Source organism: Hyperoodon ampullatus (genome assembly GCF_949752795.1).
Source record: "Hyperoodon ampullatus genome assembly, chromosome: 9".
Classification (NCBI taxonomy): domain Eukaryota; kingdom Metazoa; phylum Chordata; class Mammalia; order Artiodactyla; family Ziphiidae; genus Hyperoodon; species Hyperoodon ampullatus.
In genome coordinates, this window is record NC_136922.1 from 94308760 (window position 1) to 94328684 (window position 19925).

The 19925-nt window shown below is 44.5% G+C and overlaps 1 protein-coding gene across 1 annotated transcript in view; it reads right to left on the minus strand.

The window, feature by feature from the left end:
- Positions 1-19925, minus strand: part of ZC3HAV1 (zinc finger CCCH-type containing, antiviral 1) — a gene marked incomplete at both ends in the record, with an annotated part of 59125 nt that overhangs the window by 12793 nt on the left and 26407 nt on the right. Inside the window, 6 exons of the mRNA XM_079711860.1 lie at positions 2694-2814; positions 8177-8351; positions 10350-10473; positions 10900-10998; positions 11801-12565; positions 16673-16925. Of these exons, the coding sequence (XP_079567986.1) occupies positions 2694-2814; positions 8177-8351; positions 10350-10473; positions 10900-10998; positions 11801-12565; positions 16673-16925 (1537 nt within the window). The remainder of the gene's footprint in view (positions 1-2693; positions 2815-8176; positions 8352-10349; positions 10474-10899; positions 10999-11800; positions 12566-16672; positions 16926-19925) is intronic.

The window sequence follows — 19925 nt, forward strand, 5'->3', positions numbered from 1 at the left end:
GGGGCTACTCTTGGTTGCGGTGCGCGGACTTCTCATTGCGGTGGCTTCTCTTGTTGCGGAGCACGGGCTGTAGGCGTGCGGGCTCAATAGTTGTAGCTCATGGGCTCTAGAGCACAGGCTCAGTAGTTGTGGCGCAGGGGTTTAGGTGCTCCACAGCATGTGGGATCTTCCCAGACCAGGGCTCGAACCTGTGTCCCATGCATTGGCAGGCGGATTCTTAACCACTGCGCCACCAGGGAAGCCCCATGGTATATCCTTACAATGGAATGTTACTCAGCAATGAAAAGGGAAGGGCTACTCTACATGCAACAACATAGATGAGTGAAAAACAGTATTCTGAGTGAGAGAAGTGAGCCATATGCAGAGTACACACTACAGGGTTCTATGTATATGGAATTCTAGAACAGACAAAACTAATGTATAGTGACAAAGTAAACTGGTTGCAGAGGAGAGACCGATTGCAAAGGGGCATGAGGAAACTTTTTGGATTGATGGGAGCGTTCTAGATCTTGATTAGAATAGTATTTGCACGCACTTGTCAGCACTCATCCAACTGCACACTTAAAATGGATGCATCTTATTGCAGCAATTATGCCTTAGTATAGTTTTACATCAACATCAACAAAACAAACAAACAATGACAGAAAGAGCAAATCAGATCATGCCACAGCTCTGCTCAAAACCTTCTCAAGGTTTCCAGCTCATAAAATATTTAAGTTTCAACGTCTGCTCTCACCTCTTACACACCTCCTTCCCATGTGCATGGGCTGCCCCCTCCCTTGCAAAGTATCCTCCTCAGATAAAAGCAGGCTCCCTCCCATGATTCCTCCATTCTCTTTCTGCTTCATCACATTGCTTCATTTTCCCCGTAGCTGTAATTATTTTCTGAAGTTGCCTGGTTTGCCAGCATCCAGAACAGGGCCTAACACACAACTGACACTCTAATACTAGTTTAATGAATAAGAGCAAATAAGAAATAGAAAGAAAGTAGTCTGGAACACTGCAAACTTCTCTGAACTGGTTTCTATGAACCAAGTGAACAAAATTATGGGGCTAAAATTGCTCCAGATTCAGGAACAAGGTATATTGGTTCTCATCTCTCCACCACCTTTCACCACAGAGAATACCACCAAAAAAAAATTTTTTTTAATTTAAGCGCATTTTTAATTTGACCACCCAACAGAAGAGATTTTTATTTTTCTCTATTGCCTTCTAGTCTTGGTCCACATGCATACATTGCTGCACTTATCATACACATTAAATTTTTAAAAAATTCATTTCTATTTTAAATATAACATAAAACCCAGAAAGTACAGAAATACAAACTTGGGGTTCTGTTTTCTTCATTTAACAATATCAAATTTTGCTTTTACTGCACAGTTTTCATAATTTTTAACAACCACCCAATACTCCACTGAAATTTAATACCTTAATGTGTTCAGTCACTACCTTACTGGTACACGAGCTATTCCTCTACTTTAGTACTATAAGTAAGTCTTTAACAGAGACCTTTATGCCTATAGCTTATTTTTTTCTTGTGAATTACTTCCTTAGAAAGATTCCTGAGAAAATAAAAAAGCAACATATTTTAATATCTCTTGATATGTATTGCCAGGTTGCTTTCCACAAAAGTTGGTATAATGGCCCTTCTAAGTTATATGACTTAACACACCATAATTGGTACAGGACCCAAATCTCAGGTACCACCTGGGAATGTCAAGGACCTGACAAAATCTCCTTTACCTCTTTCAAAGCACCTACAGGGCTGGGTCCTAAAAAGGCAAGTATCTGACCACACGCAGGGGGCGTCCCATGGATGCAGCCGATGGGACCATACATTCAGAGGGAGAGCAGTTTCTGCCCTGGTTTCTTACTAAACACAACAGACAGATGGGTAGAAGGTAACCAGAAAATCTTCCTATGGAGGCTCAAATAAACATGGCGGAAGGCAAAGTCTTTAGAAAAGGTGATGGATAAAACCACTGACCTAGATGATGAAGCCTAAAAGGAAGAGCAAGGTTCTAAAATTCAGAAGGGGGACTTCCCTGGTGGCGCAGTGGTTAAGAATCCACCTGCCAGTGCAGAGGACACGGGTTCGAGCCCTGGTCCGCGAAGATCCCACAGTGAGTCCGCATGCCACAAACTGAAGCCCGCGCGCCTAGAGCCCGTGCACCGCAACGAAGAGTAGCCCCTGCTCGCCGCAACTAGAGAAAGCCTGCGCGCAGCAACGGAGACCCAACGCATCCAAAAATAAATACAATAAAATAAATAAATTTTAAAATAAATAAATGAATGAATGAATAAAATAAAATAAAACTCAGAAGGCACCCACAGGCCCAAGGTCTCTACTGCAGTCATCAGCACCTGAAAATTCTGCCTCAGTCTGGGAAGCAGCCCACCTAGAGTCAGAAATTAAGAATGGCAGAGCTGGAAGTACCCCCAGAGACCACGTAATCCAATGCCCCCATTTTACAGGGTGCTCGGTGCTGTCCCCAGCTACTCTGTGTCAGAGCCGAGACTCCAGAGGACGGGTCTTCTGACTGCCACTGGCTCCCACCCACTGAACTGCCTGCCTTGCTAAAAAGAACCCGGGTCCTGAGCACAGCACGCCAGGCTACTCCATTCCCACTCCCACGTGGATGCCACAGGCCGGATTCCAGCAACAGGCACCACTGCCAAACACAAAGACTTACCTTGGAAACTCAGCTCGTAGTTTTGTGAACCCGCCTGAAATGGCACAATTGCCCCGGGACAGGATACAAAAAGAGACTCCAGGTATGAAGAGTCGATGTTTGAAATTTGCTCATTGTCTTTCTAATTAAAAAAAAAAAAAAAAGGTAAAGACTTCAGGGTAGGCTTTTAAGAAATGTCTACTATGATATCTTATATCACGTTATTTTAGCCGTGGGATTTGAACAGGAATGCACACTGCCTCTCAAATCAGACTGCCAAGTTTCCTGGGTGGGACCACGTCACACCCTTCTGTAGTCTCCACCGCGGGGCTGAGAGCACGCTCTACACTGCAGAAACTGACCATACCCTTGGTGGAGGCCTGAAAAGCAGAGCTCTTTGCAAGTCTTTTACACCTTCCATAAAATGTCACAGCTATCAGCCCATCACACGATGAGAAAGCACGTTTAAAGCTGGTATGAAGGCATGTAAAACTCCAACAGGTGTACTGCTGTCCAAATGAGAGTGACGTAGCCCTTCTCCTCTGGCTATAATGAAAGGGGCACCCCCAAAATGGAATGATATAATCTCCAGCCTCAAGGCACATATGATGGGTCTCAACACCAGAAAGACTGCGTAAAGGGAAGTGTGTTATCCTAGGAAGGGGGCAGACTAGGCCACCATTCCACTGTCCCCACCCTATCAGGGATGACAGACCAGATATAAGCCCCCAAGAGCAGGGGTTCCCGATATCTAATGGTAAGGAGTTCTTGTTCCCCGTGATCTAGAATGGAGGATGACAGCAAGATCCTGTTGGCAGCCAGTGGTGGGCAGGGGCTCCGGGTCCCTTTAATGACAGGCCAGACTCTGCAGGCTTCAGCTACATCCACCGCATTCCCCTTCCCTAATGGAAATGCCTGCAGGATGTAAGGGGGGAGAACCAGAACGAAAGCTTCCAAGGAAGGCGTCCCAGATAGAGAGGTCTCTTAGCCTGGGGAGGAACATGGTGGCACAGGAAAACTGGGTTCAAGTATTTGCACACAGTGCAAAGCAGGAATAAACTTGATGTGTTTCTGGAGGTAGAACCAGGACAAATGGGAGGAAGGGACAAGAAGGCTAACTTCAGCAGAACTTTCTGAACTACAGTCGTGAACAGTTACGTCATACCACACGATGTTTGTTGCAACGGCTGCTGGGACATGTATCGGGATGACTGTAAGAGAGACTGCCATCCAGGGTGGGCAGTAGGAAACTAAGTTTCCATGATTAGATGATTCGCTGGGAAACCATATGCCTTCCTCAGACCCCAAAGAATGGCTGAAGTGGGCAAACACCTGCGAGCAAGGGTGGGGGAAGGCAGCCATCACTTCTGGGCACCCTGGATTTTTTTGGGTTTTCTTTGTTTGGGTTTTTTTTTCTTTTTTTTGGCTGCACCACGCAGCTTGCAGCATCTTAGTTCCCTGACCAAGGATTGAACCCATGTCCTCAGCAGTGAAAGTGCAGCATCCTCCACTGGACCACTGGGGAATTCCCTGGGTACCCTGGTTTGATGACTTGAATCTCTGCCTTAATTTTCCATCCCCACAGTCCTGTACCCCTCAACTGCCTGCTCAGCTCTGCAGAACCCTGTTCCTGGCTGGAAGGAATCTGCAAACTCTAGGTCAAAGCCTTTCAAACTTGAATGTAAATGCGAATCACCCAGATCTTGTTAAAATTTGGATTATGATTCAGGGTAAGTGGGGGAAGAGTTTTGGAGCCTGCATTTTTTTAAAGTTAATTAATTAATTTTATTTTTGGCTGCATTGGGTCTTCACTGCTGCACGCGGGCTTTCTCTAGTTGTGGCAAGCAGGGGCTACACTCTTCCTTGCGGTGCGTGGGCTTCTCATTGCCGTGGCTTCTCTTGTTGCGGAGCACGGGCTCCAGGCATGCGGGCTCAGTAGTTGTGGCTCGCAGGCTTAGTTGCTCTAGAGCACAGGCTCAGTAGTTGTGGCGCACGGGCTTAGTTGCTCCGCAGCACATGGGATCTTCCCGGATCAGGGATCAAACCCGTGCCCCCTGAACTGGCAGGTGGGTTCTTAACCACTGTGCCACCAGGGAAGTCCCAGAGCCTGCATTTTGAACATCTCCCAGATGACACTGACATTGCTGGTCTGCGGACCTGACTTTGACCAGCAAGGCTTTAGGGTCTATATCAGCCATATTCACTAGAACTTTCTTTGACAATGGAAATTTCTCTGTGTTGTTCTATACGGTAGCCACGAGCCACATGTGGCTCTAGAGCACTTAAAGTGTGACTAGTGTGACAACAACTGATTCTTAATTTTATTTAAGTTTAATTAATTTAAGTTTAAAATTAAATAGCCCCAGAGACATTGCTTTGGGAAAGATCCCCAGTGTTCTTCTTCCTTGCTGCAAGAAATAAATCCTTCCTTCTCTGGGAAAAAAAAAAAAAAATCAAATAGCCACATATGGCTAGTGGTTGTCATACCGGAGAGAACGAGGCCATTAAGTCAGTGTCTGAGCATCTGCACAGCCTCTCATGGTTCACGGGGACATTCCTCTGGCTCTGCCCTCACTGTACTCCAGTTCTGAATGGGTGAGTGAATGAATGAATGGTAGAGCCTTCAATTATGCACTCTCCCAGAAGACTTGAATTTATACCTCAGTTTCAGTTACCATGTCTTGGCTTTTGTCTTGTGCCTACATGTTTGCCTTGATCTTGGCTTTCTAGAGCTATGGCTTGCCCTTGCCCTGGGCAATTCCCTCAGGTCATGGACTCCTGCCCCAAAAGGCCAGCTTTCACAGCTACTAAGCTTGGCTATCTGCTGGTAAACATCTTGAGGGTCTGGATCTGCACCCCCTGACGGATGCAAAGCCCGTGACTGCTACCTCGCTCTGCCCTCCCGTCACTCCTGCTGTAACTCCATCTTGCACCATGGCTGCCCACCATCCTCTCCTGGTCCACCATCCATGTAGGTGCAAGTCCTGGTTAAGCACCTGAACTGCCATATATCAATTCTACCTTCCAGAGGGTTCACTGTCAAACATATGCATCTACCCTTTGTTGGCAAAAGTTTCTATTTCTCCCAGTTCCTACCAGAGAGGTTCCTAACCCGGAAATCTCAGTTGCCCAACTCTTTTTTTTTTTTTTTTTAACATCTTCATTGGAGTATAATTGCTTTACAATGGTGTGTTAGTTTCTGCTTTATAACAAAGTGAATCAGCTATACATATATGCCCAACTCTTATTAAACATTCAGTTGCAAGAAATAAAACCTGTAGGGCTCTGTCTGAAAGCTATTCAGTCCACTCTTTTCTCTAAATATTCTAACCTGTACACTGGATCAAACCAGGTCATCAAACAGCTGTAAACTTGGACCATAATACATTGAACTATGAAAGAAACCAGGCTGCAACGTATGTTTGTGTTTCTGATCTCCCAGTACCACCATTTTTATTTTACTTGGATGACCAGCAAGGAAAACACCAAAACCAGGGCCTCTTTTTCCTTCCTTCCTTCCTTTCTTTTTTTTTTTTTTCCTTTTATAACAGAAGTGCCCACTCAATTTATATAATGATGGGTCGAACTAATATGAGACCGTAAGAGTTTATTCACATCCTCAGAGAACACATTCCATTTCTTACAACAGACAAGTGCCACAGATTCAATGGCTATAACATTTTTTGTGTTCGTAGGTAGAACGTTACATTCTAGAACTGTGCATTTAACACAGACTGAATATCCCAGGGAGAACTTCATATTAAAGAAGTTTTATCAGGAAGTTTCTTGATGTTTTACTAGGGGACATGAGGGACAGAACTTGTGTAAATTTAAATATGACCTTTTACCCCTTAAAGTTCCTTTTGGGATCATGATGTCACTAGAATACAAATATTTTCTAACCCTTCTCCCCTATCTTACTGAAAATTGCAAGTATTTGACATAAGAACCACTGAGACCTATAGTTTACTATTTTAATTTCATTTCGTTTCGTTTTATTTAATTATTTTATTTAATAACCAAGGCTAAAGAATTTGAGTTTATAATTTCTATTTCCACAGGCACCTCACAGAATCACTTATGGAACTGCGCTTTGACATCATCCTCGGCTTAAATATAAGAAGAGCCCGTACAAAGCTAAATATCACAGGGGTTTTCATGCCGAGGTGCTTGATAGGTCACCGCAGGAGGGGAAAGAAAAGAGCTCTGAGCCCCGTCCTCTTTGCACAGGGCAGCTCTGCTTCACCCTAGTTCGCTCATTTAGGTTCTGTGAAAGATTGTTTGATAGCATGTATCTGCCGCTAAGACCGCTGGGAAACCGCCATGTACTGCACGGATGGTGGGACCAAGGTTGAGGACCTCACTCACCACAGCACACAAGGTCCCCTCTGTGTGGCCCCATAGGAGACCTTTTTCTCAGGCCTCACTAACAGAAAAAAAGCCGTGCTTCTCCTGAGTAACTGGAATGGTCTTTTCATGGAGGCACAGGGGACCATATAACAGATAGTGTTCCTTTGCTTGCTTTGGCAGCTGGGGAGCACAGAGCCAAATGTATAGCCCATCCACTTCTAACCCTAGAGAATCTGACGCTGGCCTTTCCTCATCCCTACTTTGTCTTTGGCTTCATTTTCATCTCTTGCTTTTCTTTTCTCTTTCTCATCACTCTGATTTCATTGCCTACTTAAGCTCACTCCCTCCCTCTCTCCCTCTCTCTCTAATCCTATGAATCAAAGGAAAGAAAGGATACTAGACAGAAGCTCTGCTTATCTAAACTTCTCTCCCGAGTGGCTTGGACTTATATACACTACCAAACGTAAAATAGATAGCTAGTGGGAAGCAGCTGCATAGCACAGGGAGATCAGCTCGGTGCTGTGTGACCACCTAGAGGGGTAGGATAGGGAGGGTGGGAGGGAGACGCAAGAGGGAGGAGATATGGGGATGTATGTATATGTATAACTGATTCACTGTTATAAAGCAGAAACTAACACACCACTGTAAAGCAATTATACTCCAATAAAGATACTTTTAAAAATTAAATTAAATAAAAAAAATAAACTTCTCTCCCTTTACTATGTCCCTGTGTGGGTACATCTAGAATCTTCTAGTCCATCTGAATCCAGACTCTGACTGCATCCTAGTAAACATCTGTATCAGTCTTCTGATTTCTCAGTCTTGCCTCCTCTTCTGGCTGAAAGCAGTAGTCTCTGTACATTTATGTACTAATACATAGAAAGCTATCTCAAGGTTCCAACCCAGTCCCCGATAGCGAGGAAAGAAGGATATTTGGCTGGCTCATGGATCAAGGAGTTCCTTAAAAATAATTATATTTTTTTATGATGCAATTGGAGTCCATGCTTGCTGGGTATTAATGTAAAAAAGCACCACTTCCTCTACCATGTCCTTGCTCCACGGGTAACCACATAGGTGTCAGACACTGTACTATTAGTTTCTTCTGAAGTTGGCAAGTTTATACAAGAGCGTCCACAAGGAGGAATGGTACTCACCTTCTCTCCATATTGAACCCATTTGTCATTTCCATTTCTCCAGTACCAAATCCATTTTGTGGTGAAGAGAGAACTGGCCGGCATTGTGACAGATGAAGGCGTGGACAGACGTCGGATGGGATTACAATTACAAGTCATCTTCTGGAAACTGATTTTATAATTTCCACTAGAAAGGCTGAGAGGGAAAAGTTTAGTGTTAACAAAATGCTTCACTGAAACAAAATGCTTCTGTTTTCTACACTCTGGTCTTCCCTAATAAGAGGATAGAATTAAACCTTGAGAGCTGAAAGGGATCTTTGAATTTCCCTTATACAGCTTTCGGTCTTACACATAAAAGAAAAAACTGAACTACAGGGAGGTAATGTAACCTGCCTACCCCACATATTCAACGGTGTCACAAAATGTGTTTTTCCCTCAAAAAATATCCCCCATGATGCAGGGGACACGGGTTCGTGCCCCGGTCTGGGAAGATCCCACATGCTGCAGAGCGGCTGGGCCCGTGAGCCATGGCTGCTGGGCCTGCGCATCCGGAGCCTGTGCTCCGCAACAGGAGAGGCCACAACAGTGAGAGGCCCGCGTACTGCAAAAAAAATAAATAAATAATAATCCCCCATAGACAACTGTGCCCACACAAAACAATGGATTGGCTCAATGTTTGTTAGAAAGTCAGTTCGAAACTCACAGTAGGTCAGTTTCTTTCAATTATTATTAAAATAGTTATCAAAGTGTGGTTCAAGACCTTTTCAGGGAGCCAGCAAGGTCAAAGTTATTTTCATAATAATATTAAGACATCACCTGTCTTTTTCACCTTCATACCCTCACAGGTGCACAATGGAGTTTTCCAGAGGCTACATGATGTTTGATTTCACAATAAAGAGATTTTCAAAAATATATAACTATTTCAGTCTTCTCAGTGAATTTGGTTTTGTTTTGTTTTGGAAAAGTTATTTTTATAGTTTTACTTACATAGTTATATGTGCATATAACTATATATAATTTAGATATATAATTATCTTAAAATGTTATGTTAACATAAATGAGTTTATTATTGTTATTTTTAATGTATCAGTAAATATTTAATTTTTCTCAGTTGTGATTTTTAATATGGTAAATATCAGTAGCTATAATCCACATAAACAGAAGTTCTTTGGGATCCTCAATACATTTTAAGACTATACAGGGCTCCTGAGACCAAAACGTTTAAGAGTTACTGCTCTATTAAACACCTCCTAGATCAGTGATGTTCAACCAGGAGTGATTTTGTGACCCAGGGAACATTTGACAATGTCGAAAAACATTTTTGTTTATCACAACTGGCATGCAGTGGGTGGAAGCCAGTAATGATGCTAAACTGCCCCCCCCAAACAAATAATTATTTGGTCCCCAAAGTCAATAGCGATAAGGTTGAAAAACACTGCTTCAGATTTACCTGGGGGGAGAAATACACCTAGAAGCAAAACAGCTGACGCCACCCTCTAGTGGCAAAATGCAGCAACACAGAATCTCCACCAAAAATTCACTAAACTTGCAGACGACGACACATCCATATTTTCCCCCCAAAGAATTTCCTTGTAAAACAGGATGCAGCTTATAAATATGGTCATGGGTGGTATCACCCATATAAGCCCTAATAGAAGCAGAAATATAAGGTAGCCTCTTAGAAACCTCCAGGGTAGAGAAAATAGCGAACATAGAGGAAGGTATAAAATGCTAAAGTATACAACAAAATCCTGCCCTAGAACTATATGAAATGACTCAAATCATTTTCTCAAACTATGAAATTAAGTCAAAGCTCTTCTGAGCTCATCGTTTAGTACTTGTAATAGTCCTACGATGAGCTGATAGGAATACAAACCAACCTACACATTGTGCTGTTCTGCAGGACACACTGACAAATATAACTAAACACATATTTGTGTCCCTGTTTATTTCACCTGAGTTAGCAAATACTCCCAGAGTCCCTTGTATTAGCCAGGCTCTGAGTGACTTCAAACCTGCCCCACTTACGTATTTTTCCTCATTAACTCAGCAGGCATTTGCCATTTTTATCTCAAGAGTTAACCTGAATGGGATTCTGAAGGAAAACTGCTTTTTCTTCTTCCCATAAGCATAGCACTGGGCTTTCTTTTGATGATGTTGTGCATCTCACAAGCCAGACCAGCCACCAACTTACGTGCAGACTTTGGGGTCACAAAAGGCCTTCTCAATATCCTCCATGAGCGGGAGGTCCATCCAGGTGTTTGCAACTAACATCTGCCACCGATAGGGCAGGTGGAAGTGAACTTTGTTGCACCTCTCTAAAAAGACAGAAAAGAAGTCTGAGCAATTCGGCCAAGTTCACTGCTGACTCTCCCCATCCTTTCACGGCCTGCCTTTCCCATCCTGCCTGCCCTGCGGGCACATTTCCCAGCTACACCTGTGCTCAAGCTGGCCCCTACCTGCATTGCCCCAGTCTCCATTATTACCCATGGAGACTCATCAGAAAACAAAATTCTCTGCTCCCCAAAAAGCCATGTTACCCACATGGAAATCTGAGATTATAAATTTACAGTTACCCTTTCTGCACCCCACACGTGGATTTACTGAGACAAACTGCTCTCCAGCATAGGCAACTGCTTTTGTGTTTCCTTGAAGCCCTGACCTAAAATTCATCTCTCCCAGAAGAATTCCCTCACTAATCTCGCGCTCTTCTGAACTGAAAAGTCCTTAAGTAAGTTACTCACTAAGTTGACAACCCTTATACAGATGGTCAAGACAAATTTCGTCTGAGCCACGTTCATCCCTCGTAGAACATATGGTACTCGCAACATCAGACACGGAATCTACAAAACAAAAGAGGATGCATGTATGCTGATCCTAATATTTAAACCGAAAATCAAGATATCTGGTCTTACAGTGGGGAAGAATATCTGAAATGGGGGCCACGTTCGAGAAAATTCTTATGATTCATGTACTGCTCATGAGAGCCTAGACATGAAAACAAACATGAACATCTGGGTCACCTGAGAGTTATGTTTATTTCTTAAACCATAGTTGAACTATTCCTGTTCTCAATAAATGTAGCATTTATTCTATACAGTTCTAGGGTCGGTCCTTCCACCTTCATATGTCAATCTCCTCATCAGTAGAGCTCCTTAACCAAAACCCCTTTGCCCTTTAATACTGCTAAGGGACATCCAAAGGGAAACCACTAGCCCTAGCTGCTCTGCTGCAGACATGAGACATGGGGCCCCTCTCCGTCCCTCAGTGACTCACACAGAGCCCAGCCTGAGCCCTTGTTGTAATCTCGCTGGCAGGGGGAAGAGAGATTTGAGCAGAGTTCCGACCATGGGCCCCCTAGGCTGCAGCTCTGTTGCTTAAGGAAGGTGTACAATGAGGGACCCTGGGCAGAGTCAGTGCTGCTTTGTGTCGGGGCAGTGGTCTCCCCATGTGTGGGCAGGACCTGGCTTGTCAGCCTCTGACTTTCAGAGCGTAACACGTCTTTCTCCCTACTGACTGCCGATGTGAAGCCAAAGCTAGTGGCACCAGTTTTACCTACACGGGTAGTTTCATCTGTCACTTTACTAGAGCCATTTGGTGGCACTGTGGCCAGACTAGCCCCGAATGTCTTCTCTGTGTGTTTACCATTAACAAAGGCCACGGCCCCATCGTCGGCAGCTGTCATTTGGCCAGCGGCCTGCAGATGACTGCGAGTCACTCCGGTGTCCTGACCCCTAGGTAACGATTTTTCTCTCTGCCTACTGGCTGTGGTTTTGTAATTTAACGATCTCACGGAAGTGGCATCTGTGGCCATGCCATCGACGTTATTATGAAAAAGCGGGAAGTGCTGGCCGTCTTGATTCCCACGTCTGCCCTCCGTGTTCACGCAGTCGGAGGAAAGGATGGCCGTGCTCTTTCTGGTGGTGATGGTTTCAGGTGTTTGTGTTGAACCAAGAGGAGAGAAGGAGACAGCCTGACTGGGAGAAAACAAACTCTCTCTACCAGTGTCTTGGTCATTCTGCCAGGATGCGGGGCCCTTCCACTTGGGAGCTGATGTCGAATCAAAAGTGAAGTAAGCATTGCTGTGATTCCCATAGAAGAGATCCTCCGGACCGCCATTCTCTGCAAACCTCTGGCTTGCTCCCCCTTGACCGGTTCCTCCAAGACTGGCCGCCGCGGACGAGCCTGAGGAAGGCGGAGGGCACTCCTGACTCCCCAAATGCGTGAACTTGTGGGCGAGATCCTTGACAGGCCCATCGTCCACGGGAGACCCACGGCCGGTGGGATCTGGACTGGGGGGGCGGGACCTCTGGGCAGAAGCCGCAGCAGATGGAAGAGAGTCCCCGCTGCCCCGGTCTCTGCTCTTGCTTCGGCCTCTGTATGCCGCGTCTCTGCGATGTGAAGGAGGACCTGGGAAAGAAAAACCAGACGATGGAAGTTGGTGTTAACGTGACTAACTTCCCTGCCCTGTTCCGCCTCAGCTCTTTCAGGTTTGCTACCGAACTTCTATCAAATTACTTCTGTGTGAAAATCTCGAGAAGGTGCTTATGACAGTGCAGGAATCTGTCATCCTGCCAGCCCTGCAGAAAACACCACCTATGACCTAGGATAAAGGTCCAACTGACACTGGCTCTGCTTGGCTTCTCTCATGGGACTTAGATGTAGCCCCCAAGTGCCCACACTCTTAGGTGGGGCTGTCCACAATTCTCTAGTTCAAGTCACTCACCGCTAGGGTAAATGGAGAGACAGACTGGTGCAAATCAGGGAGGAGTTCCCCAAAATCATTTAGAGTTTGCCCATATTGTGATACAGGTGTACCTAAGTTACAGATTCACGATACTTAAAACAACAACAACAAAAGAAACTATAATAAAGGTCTGATTTCACTGAAGCTTGAGAATTTTCCAGAGTTGTTCACCCAGTCCCCCAAATGCCCAAGCTTAAATGAGCAATATCCAAAAAAGAAAAATTGGCCTCTCTCTAGAAACGTGGTAAGTCACACCCCCGGGAAGCAGAGAGGAGGGAGGGAGTGAGCATGTGTGTTCGTGAGTACGTACAAAGTGCGGTGTGCATGTGTGTGATGTTTATATGTGGGGTGTGCTGTGCTGGGTGTGTGTGCATGCATGAGGTGTGTGTGTGACACGCATGTGTGGTATACCCGTGAGGGGTGTATGTGTGTGTGTGGTTGCATGCATGGTGTGTGACGTGTGTCGGTTGGTGAGATATGCATGTATGGTGTATGCAGCATGCACAAGTGTGAAGTCTGTCTGTGTGCTGTGATTGCATGTGTGTTTGTGTGGCATGTGTGAAGTGTGTCCTGTGCATGTGTTACACGTGTTGTGCGTGCATGAAGTTTGTGTATGTGTGGGGAATGTATGTATGCAAGTGGTTGTTTTTATGTGCATGTGGCTGGAGCCTGTGTGTGTGTGTGTGTGTGTGTGTGTGTGTGTGGTGTGTGAGTTGTGCTACTGTGTGTGGGAAAGAGGAGGAAGAGAGGTCCTTTCTCTTCCAAACCCAGGGGGCAGCAGGAATATAGTACAAGCAAGCATCCTCCTCCTATCAACTAAGTAGATTAACTAGAAGTGACAACAAAAGAAAATTCCCTCTCGCATACAATAAATTTATATTGAGAAACTACACCAAAACCCGTCCATCCAGATGTTCCCCTGTCGAGAGGGCCTTGTCGTGCAGGAGAAAAACCACGAGATGTGGAATCAGAACACGTGAGCTCTTCTCCTCTCGAGTCCTGTGAGGCCCTGAAAACATTACTTTTTTGATTCATAGCATTACCCTTCACTCTTCTAAAAATGATTTAAGGCTGCTCACAATAGAAGTCACTTAAGGGACTTCCCTGGTAGCACAGTGGTTAAGAATCCACCTGCCAAAGCAGGGGACACGGGTTCGAGCCCTGGTCCAGGAGGATCCCACGTGCCGTGGAGCAACTAAGCCCATGCGCCACCACTACTGAGCCTGCGCTCTAGAGCCCGTGAGCCACAACTACTGAGCCCACATGCCTAGAGCCCGTGCTCTGCAACAAGAGAAGCCACCGCAATAAGAAGCCCGTGCGCTGCAACGAAGAGTAGCCCCCACTCGCCGCAATTAGAGAAAGCCCACGTGCAGCAGTGAAGATCCAACGCAGCCAAATAAATTAATTTTAAAAAAAAGTCACTTAAAATATCCAAGCCTCAGTTTCCTTATCCATTAAGTGAGGCCAATAATACACCTGCCCTGCTTCACAGTTTTGCTGTGAGGAACAATGATGAGATATTTTAGGTGAAAGTCCCTTGTAAATGATAAAGCATTTCTCAAATATAAAAAGATTCTCTCACAGAATCTTAGTTATATATTCTACTTGCTTCATAAAATTCATCTCCTCTATATCCGCTTCATAAAGACATTAAAAAGTGCAAGTGTTAATTCCATTAAACAACATCAAAATGCTTAAGAAATTGTACTGATCACTTCACTGATCATAATAGGATGGCTATGATCCAGAAAAAACAAAATAACAAGTGCTGGTGAGGAGGTGGAGAAATTGACACCCTAGTGCTTTGCTGGTGGGAATGTAAAATGGTGCAGCCACTGTGGAAAACAGTACGGCAGTTCCTCAAATATTTAACACAGAATTACCATGTGATCCAGCAATTCCACTTCAGGGTATATACTCAAAAAAAACTGAAAGCAGGGTTTCAAAGAGATATTTGTACACCCACGTTCATAGCAGCATAATTCACAACAGCCAAAAGGTAGAAGCAACCCAAGTGTCCATCAGCAGATGAATGGATGAACAAAATGTGGTATATCCATACAGTGAAATAGTATTCAGCCTTAAAAAGGAAGGAAATTTTCAAACAGGCTACAACATGAATGAATTTTAAGGACATTATGCCAAGTGAGGTCCCCGGTGGTCCAGTGGTTAGGACTCTGTGCCCTCACTGCCAAGGGTGTAGGTTCAATCCCTGGTCGGGGAACTAAGAACCCACAAGCCATGCGGTGGAGTGCCCCCCACTCAAAAAGAAGGACATTATGCCAAGTGAAATATGCCAGTCACAAAAAGACAAACACTGTGTGATTCCACTTCTAGGAGTTCCCTAGGGTCATCAGATACATAGAGACAGAAACTAGAATGGTGGCTGGCACAGGGCTCTAGGGGAGGAGAGAATGAGAAGCTGTTTAATGGGAGCAGAGTTTCAGTTCTGCAAGATGAAGAAAGTTCTGGAGATTGGTGGCACAACAGTGTAAATGGACTTAACGCTACTGAGCACTTAAAAATGGTTAAAATAGTAAATTTTATGTTCTGTGTATTTCTACCACAATTGAAAAAAATTATATGTATGTATTCTTTTTTTTAAAAGGCAGGAAATTCTAGCATGCTACAACATGGATTGCATGAACCTTGCAGACATTATGGTAAGGGAAACAGTCACTCACAAAAAGACAAACACTGTATGATTCCACTTGTATGAAGGGGCTAGAGTAGTCAAATTCATAGAGACAGAAAGTAGTATGGTAGTTGTCAGGGGCTGGAAGGAGGAGAAAACAGGGTTATTGTTTGATGGGTGCAGAGTTTGAGTTTGGGAAGATGAGATGATGAAGTTCTGGAGGTGGATGATGGTGATGCTTGCACGACAACAGCAACATAATGCCATCGAACTGTACACTTTAAAAAGATTAAAATGGCCACTTTTATATTTTAGCATATTTAAAAAATAAAAATAAACAAATCTCAAAAGAATAGTACTGAAGACTGTAAATTAAATTGTATACAGTGTTGCATTAATACTAAATGTCCTGTGTTAGTTGTAGCGTGGTTATGTAAGAGAACAGCCTTGTTTAGAGGAGGCCGATGCTGATACATTTAGGTGTGAAGTCTCCCGATGACCGCATACCTCAAATGCTTTAACCACAAAGATGTGATGTGTGTGTGAGTATCTAGATGTCCACATATATGGAGAGAAAATGATAAAACAACCATGTCAAAATATTAACACCTAGTCCATCTGTTAAATTTTTATTATTTTCCTCTTTTAAAAAGTTTTATCAATTAGCTTTTAGAAAAATGGTAAACATTTTAAAAAATCTGATGGTGGGGGGAGATAGTGCTTAGCATGAAAATCGAGTTGCAAAATCACACATATACTATGATCATAATTACGTAAAAATTGTGTATGCATATGGACAACGTATGAAAGTGAAAACAGAGTTTTATGTGATGAGGTAGAGTGAGTATAGGTAGAGTTTCTCTCTCCTTGCAATTTCTGTTTATTTGTTTGTTCTAGTAATTAAAAAGTAGGGCTTCCCTGGTGGCGCAGTGGCTGAGAGTCCGCCTGCCGATGCAGGAGACACGGGTTCGTGCCCCGGTCCGGGAAGATCCCACATGCTGCGGAGCGGCTGGGCCCGTGAGCCATGGCCGCTGAGCCTGCGCGTCCGGAGCCTGTGCTCCACAACGGGAGAGGCCACAACAGTGAGAGGCCCGCGTACCGCAAAAAAAAAAAAAAAAAAGTAGACCGCATTTACCTCTCCACCCAGAGGGTTTCTTCTGGCGGTGCCTGCTGTTGCAGATGTCCTGGATGTTCTGGACCACACTTGAGCTCAGCCCGTGCTCCCTCATGATGGCCAGCACCTTTCTGTCCATCAGGTTATGGGACCGGAAGCAGTTGCTATAACCACAATTCCCTCGGGTGAAGTGTTCACAGACGTGGAGCCTTTCACACGGTGGCTGCTGGTTACAAGTCTGTCTTCCACCCTCTCCCTTATAATTTTTGCATATCTACAGAATGAAGAAACAATAGCCAGAGATAAAACATAAAACAGAGATAAAATAGCCAGAGAAGAAACAATAGCCAGAGTTTCTCTATGTGCCACACGTTAAGGAAAGTTTATATAAAAATTTCGGCTGGGCTTCCCTGGTGGCGCAGTGGTTGAGAGTCCGCCTGCCGATGCAGGGGACACGGGTTCGTGCCCCGGTCTAGGAAGATCCCACATGCCGCGGAGCGGCTGGGCCCGTGAGCCATGGCCGTTGAGCCTGCACATCCGGAGCCTGTGCTCCGCAACGGGAGAGGCCACAACGGTGAGAGGCCCACATACCGAAAAAAAAAAAAAAATTTCGGCTGTAATGACCTATATGGGAACAGAATCTGAAGAAGAGTGGATATATGTATATGTATAACTGATTCACTTTGCTGTACAGCAGAAACTAACACAACAGTGTAAATCAACTACACTCCGATAAAAAATAAATAAATAATAAAAATGCAGCTTTTCTTACTTCCTGATAAGAAAAAAAAATCAGAAGCAAGCAGACATATATCAAAGGAAAAAAATGCATGTGTATTCCACAATCTTTGATGAGTTCCATTCAATCGATGACTTATTTGCAGCAGAAGAGGCCTACAAACTAACTGAAAGAAACTTGAATTTGATTAACCTCCTTTGGAAGAATCAACATAAGATGGCTAGCTACAGATAGAACCAAACAGGATCCAAAGGGAGCCCTACGTTATAAAGGAACCCCAAAGAGGAAGGCCTGTCTTTGGATATCAATTCATTGTTCTATTAAAAGGACATGTGGAGGAACTTCCATGGCGGTCCAGCGTTTAAGACTCCACGCGGTTCGGTCCCTGGTTGGGGAACTAAGATCCCGCATACCGTGCAGTGCAGCCCAAAAAAAAGGACATGTGGGGACTTCCCAGGTGGCACAGTGGTTAAGACTCCGTGCTCCCAATGCAGGGGCCCCAGGTTCAATCCCTGGTCAGGGAACTAGATCCCGCACGTGTGCCACAACTAAGAGTTAGCATGCCACAACTAGGGAGCCAGTGTGCCGCAACTAAGGAGCCTGTGAGCCACAACTGAGGAGCCCACATGCTGCAACTAAGGAGCCCACCTGCTGCAACTAAGACCCAGTACAACCAAACTAATTAATTAATTTTTCAAAAGAGGACATGTGGGTCTTATCTACAACTGCTGGGAGTCTAGAATCTAGTCTCAGCTAGGCAGAATGTCAGTTTCTCAAAAGATCAACTGAAGCAGATAATTTGTATATTCCTATGTAAATAGGTATGTCTACATATCTAGCTCTACAGAGATACAGTTTGTTTGGTTTTTTTTTTTTTGCGGTACACAGGCCTCTCACTGTTGTGGCCTCTCCCGTTGCGGAGCACAGGCTGCGGACGTGCAGGCTCAGCGGCCATGGCTCACGGGCCCAGCCGCTCCGCAGCATGTGGGATCTTCCCGGACCGGGGCACGAACCTCTGTCCCCTGCATCGGCAGGCGGACTCTCAACAACTGCGCCACCAGGGAAGCCCAAGATGTAGTTCTTACTGAAAGGAGAGCAGAAGAAACACTGTCACTGAGGCCAGACCAGGTGATGCAGGACTAGAAGATGCTGGTTGAAGTCTGCAGCCCTGGAAGCAGCTACATGTGACCTCACATCTGAATTACTTACTTGCTCCCAGCCTCTCTTTCCTTTGCTGTAAAGAAGGAAAATATTTGCTCTCCTCACCTAACCAAGTTGTTGAGCAGATTAAATAATAAAATACATAAATGTGTTGTGCAAAATATGAAATGTGATGCAAATGTTTGAATCATTACATGAAGAAGCTTAAAGATGAAAACGTTTATAAGTTGTTTCAATAGACTCTGAGCAAACTAGGTCAACATGGGCCACTATGATGTATCCAAGTGGCAAAGACATGGATTCAGACTCTAACAACCAGGACTTAAGCCATATAAACAACTTCTAAACCTGATGCAAATAGATATCATTGCGATAGAGCCTATGATCCAGATTCAAGACTCTAGACCAACAGTTCTCAAAGTGTGGTCCCTGGACAAGCAGCATCAGCTCCAACTGGAAACTTGTTAGAAATACAAGTCCTTGGGCCCTTCCCCATATCTACAGAGTCAGAACGGCCAGAGGTAGGGCCCAGCAATCTGGGTTTGACAAACCCTCCAGGTGATTCTGACACACATTTAAAGCTTGAGAACCAGTGTTCTAGAGGCTTGAGTGAAACAAGAATAATTAGTAACTTCACAAATGATACTAGGAATGGTTAACATTCCTACTTCTATGCTGATGTTTAAGTAAGAATGCTCCTGCCAAAACAAATGAAATCATTTCTTCCTTTTAATAAATACATCTCAGTTACACAAGTTTCTATACGAGGAAGTCAGATTTGCCTGATGCTTTTATGTTCTCACGGGTCAAGGCAAAGTGAAAGAGTGTGAACATTTTAAGTTTTTGAGGGCAGGCAGTGTGTCTTGTCCACTGCTGCCTTCAGAAGCCTGCCCTTGTAGGAACTCCTGAGTGTTAGTTGAATGAATGCAAAACAAACAATAAGTAAAGTGAGATGCAGAAGGATGAAATGCCTTGTCCAAGACCACAGAGGTGGTTAGTGGCAGAGTCAGGACTTTGAGAGACATGGAAGGACCATCGTTGACCAACTATCCTTGGAACTAGCTGAACTCTGGCTGACCCCCCTCCTGCTAAAACCTTGAAAATATTCTGCCCTACTCACCCAAGTTAAAACACTCCTTGAGAGACTACTCTTACCCCAAATTGTCAAATAGAGACTTATGTCATTGATGCTCTGGTCGATTTTCCACTACAGGAACCAGCGCCTCAGACCTCTGGTTCAGGAAACAGTGCAGTCTGCCAGTCTGTGATCCTACCCCTGACAAGTGGTAAATGGCAATTAAGTTATTGGCTAAAAATAAACTTCAAGCACAAGCCTTCCCACCTCACCCACTAAGCATGGGTACTGAATTCTTA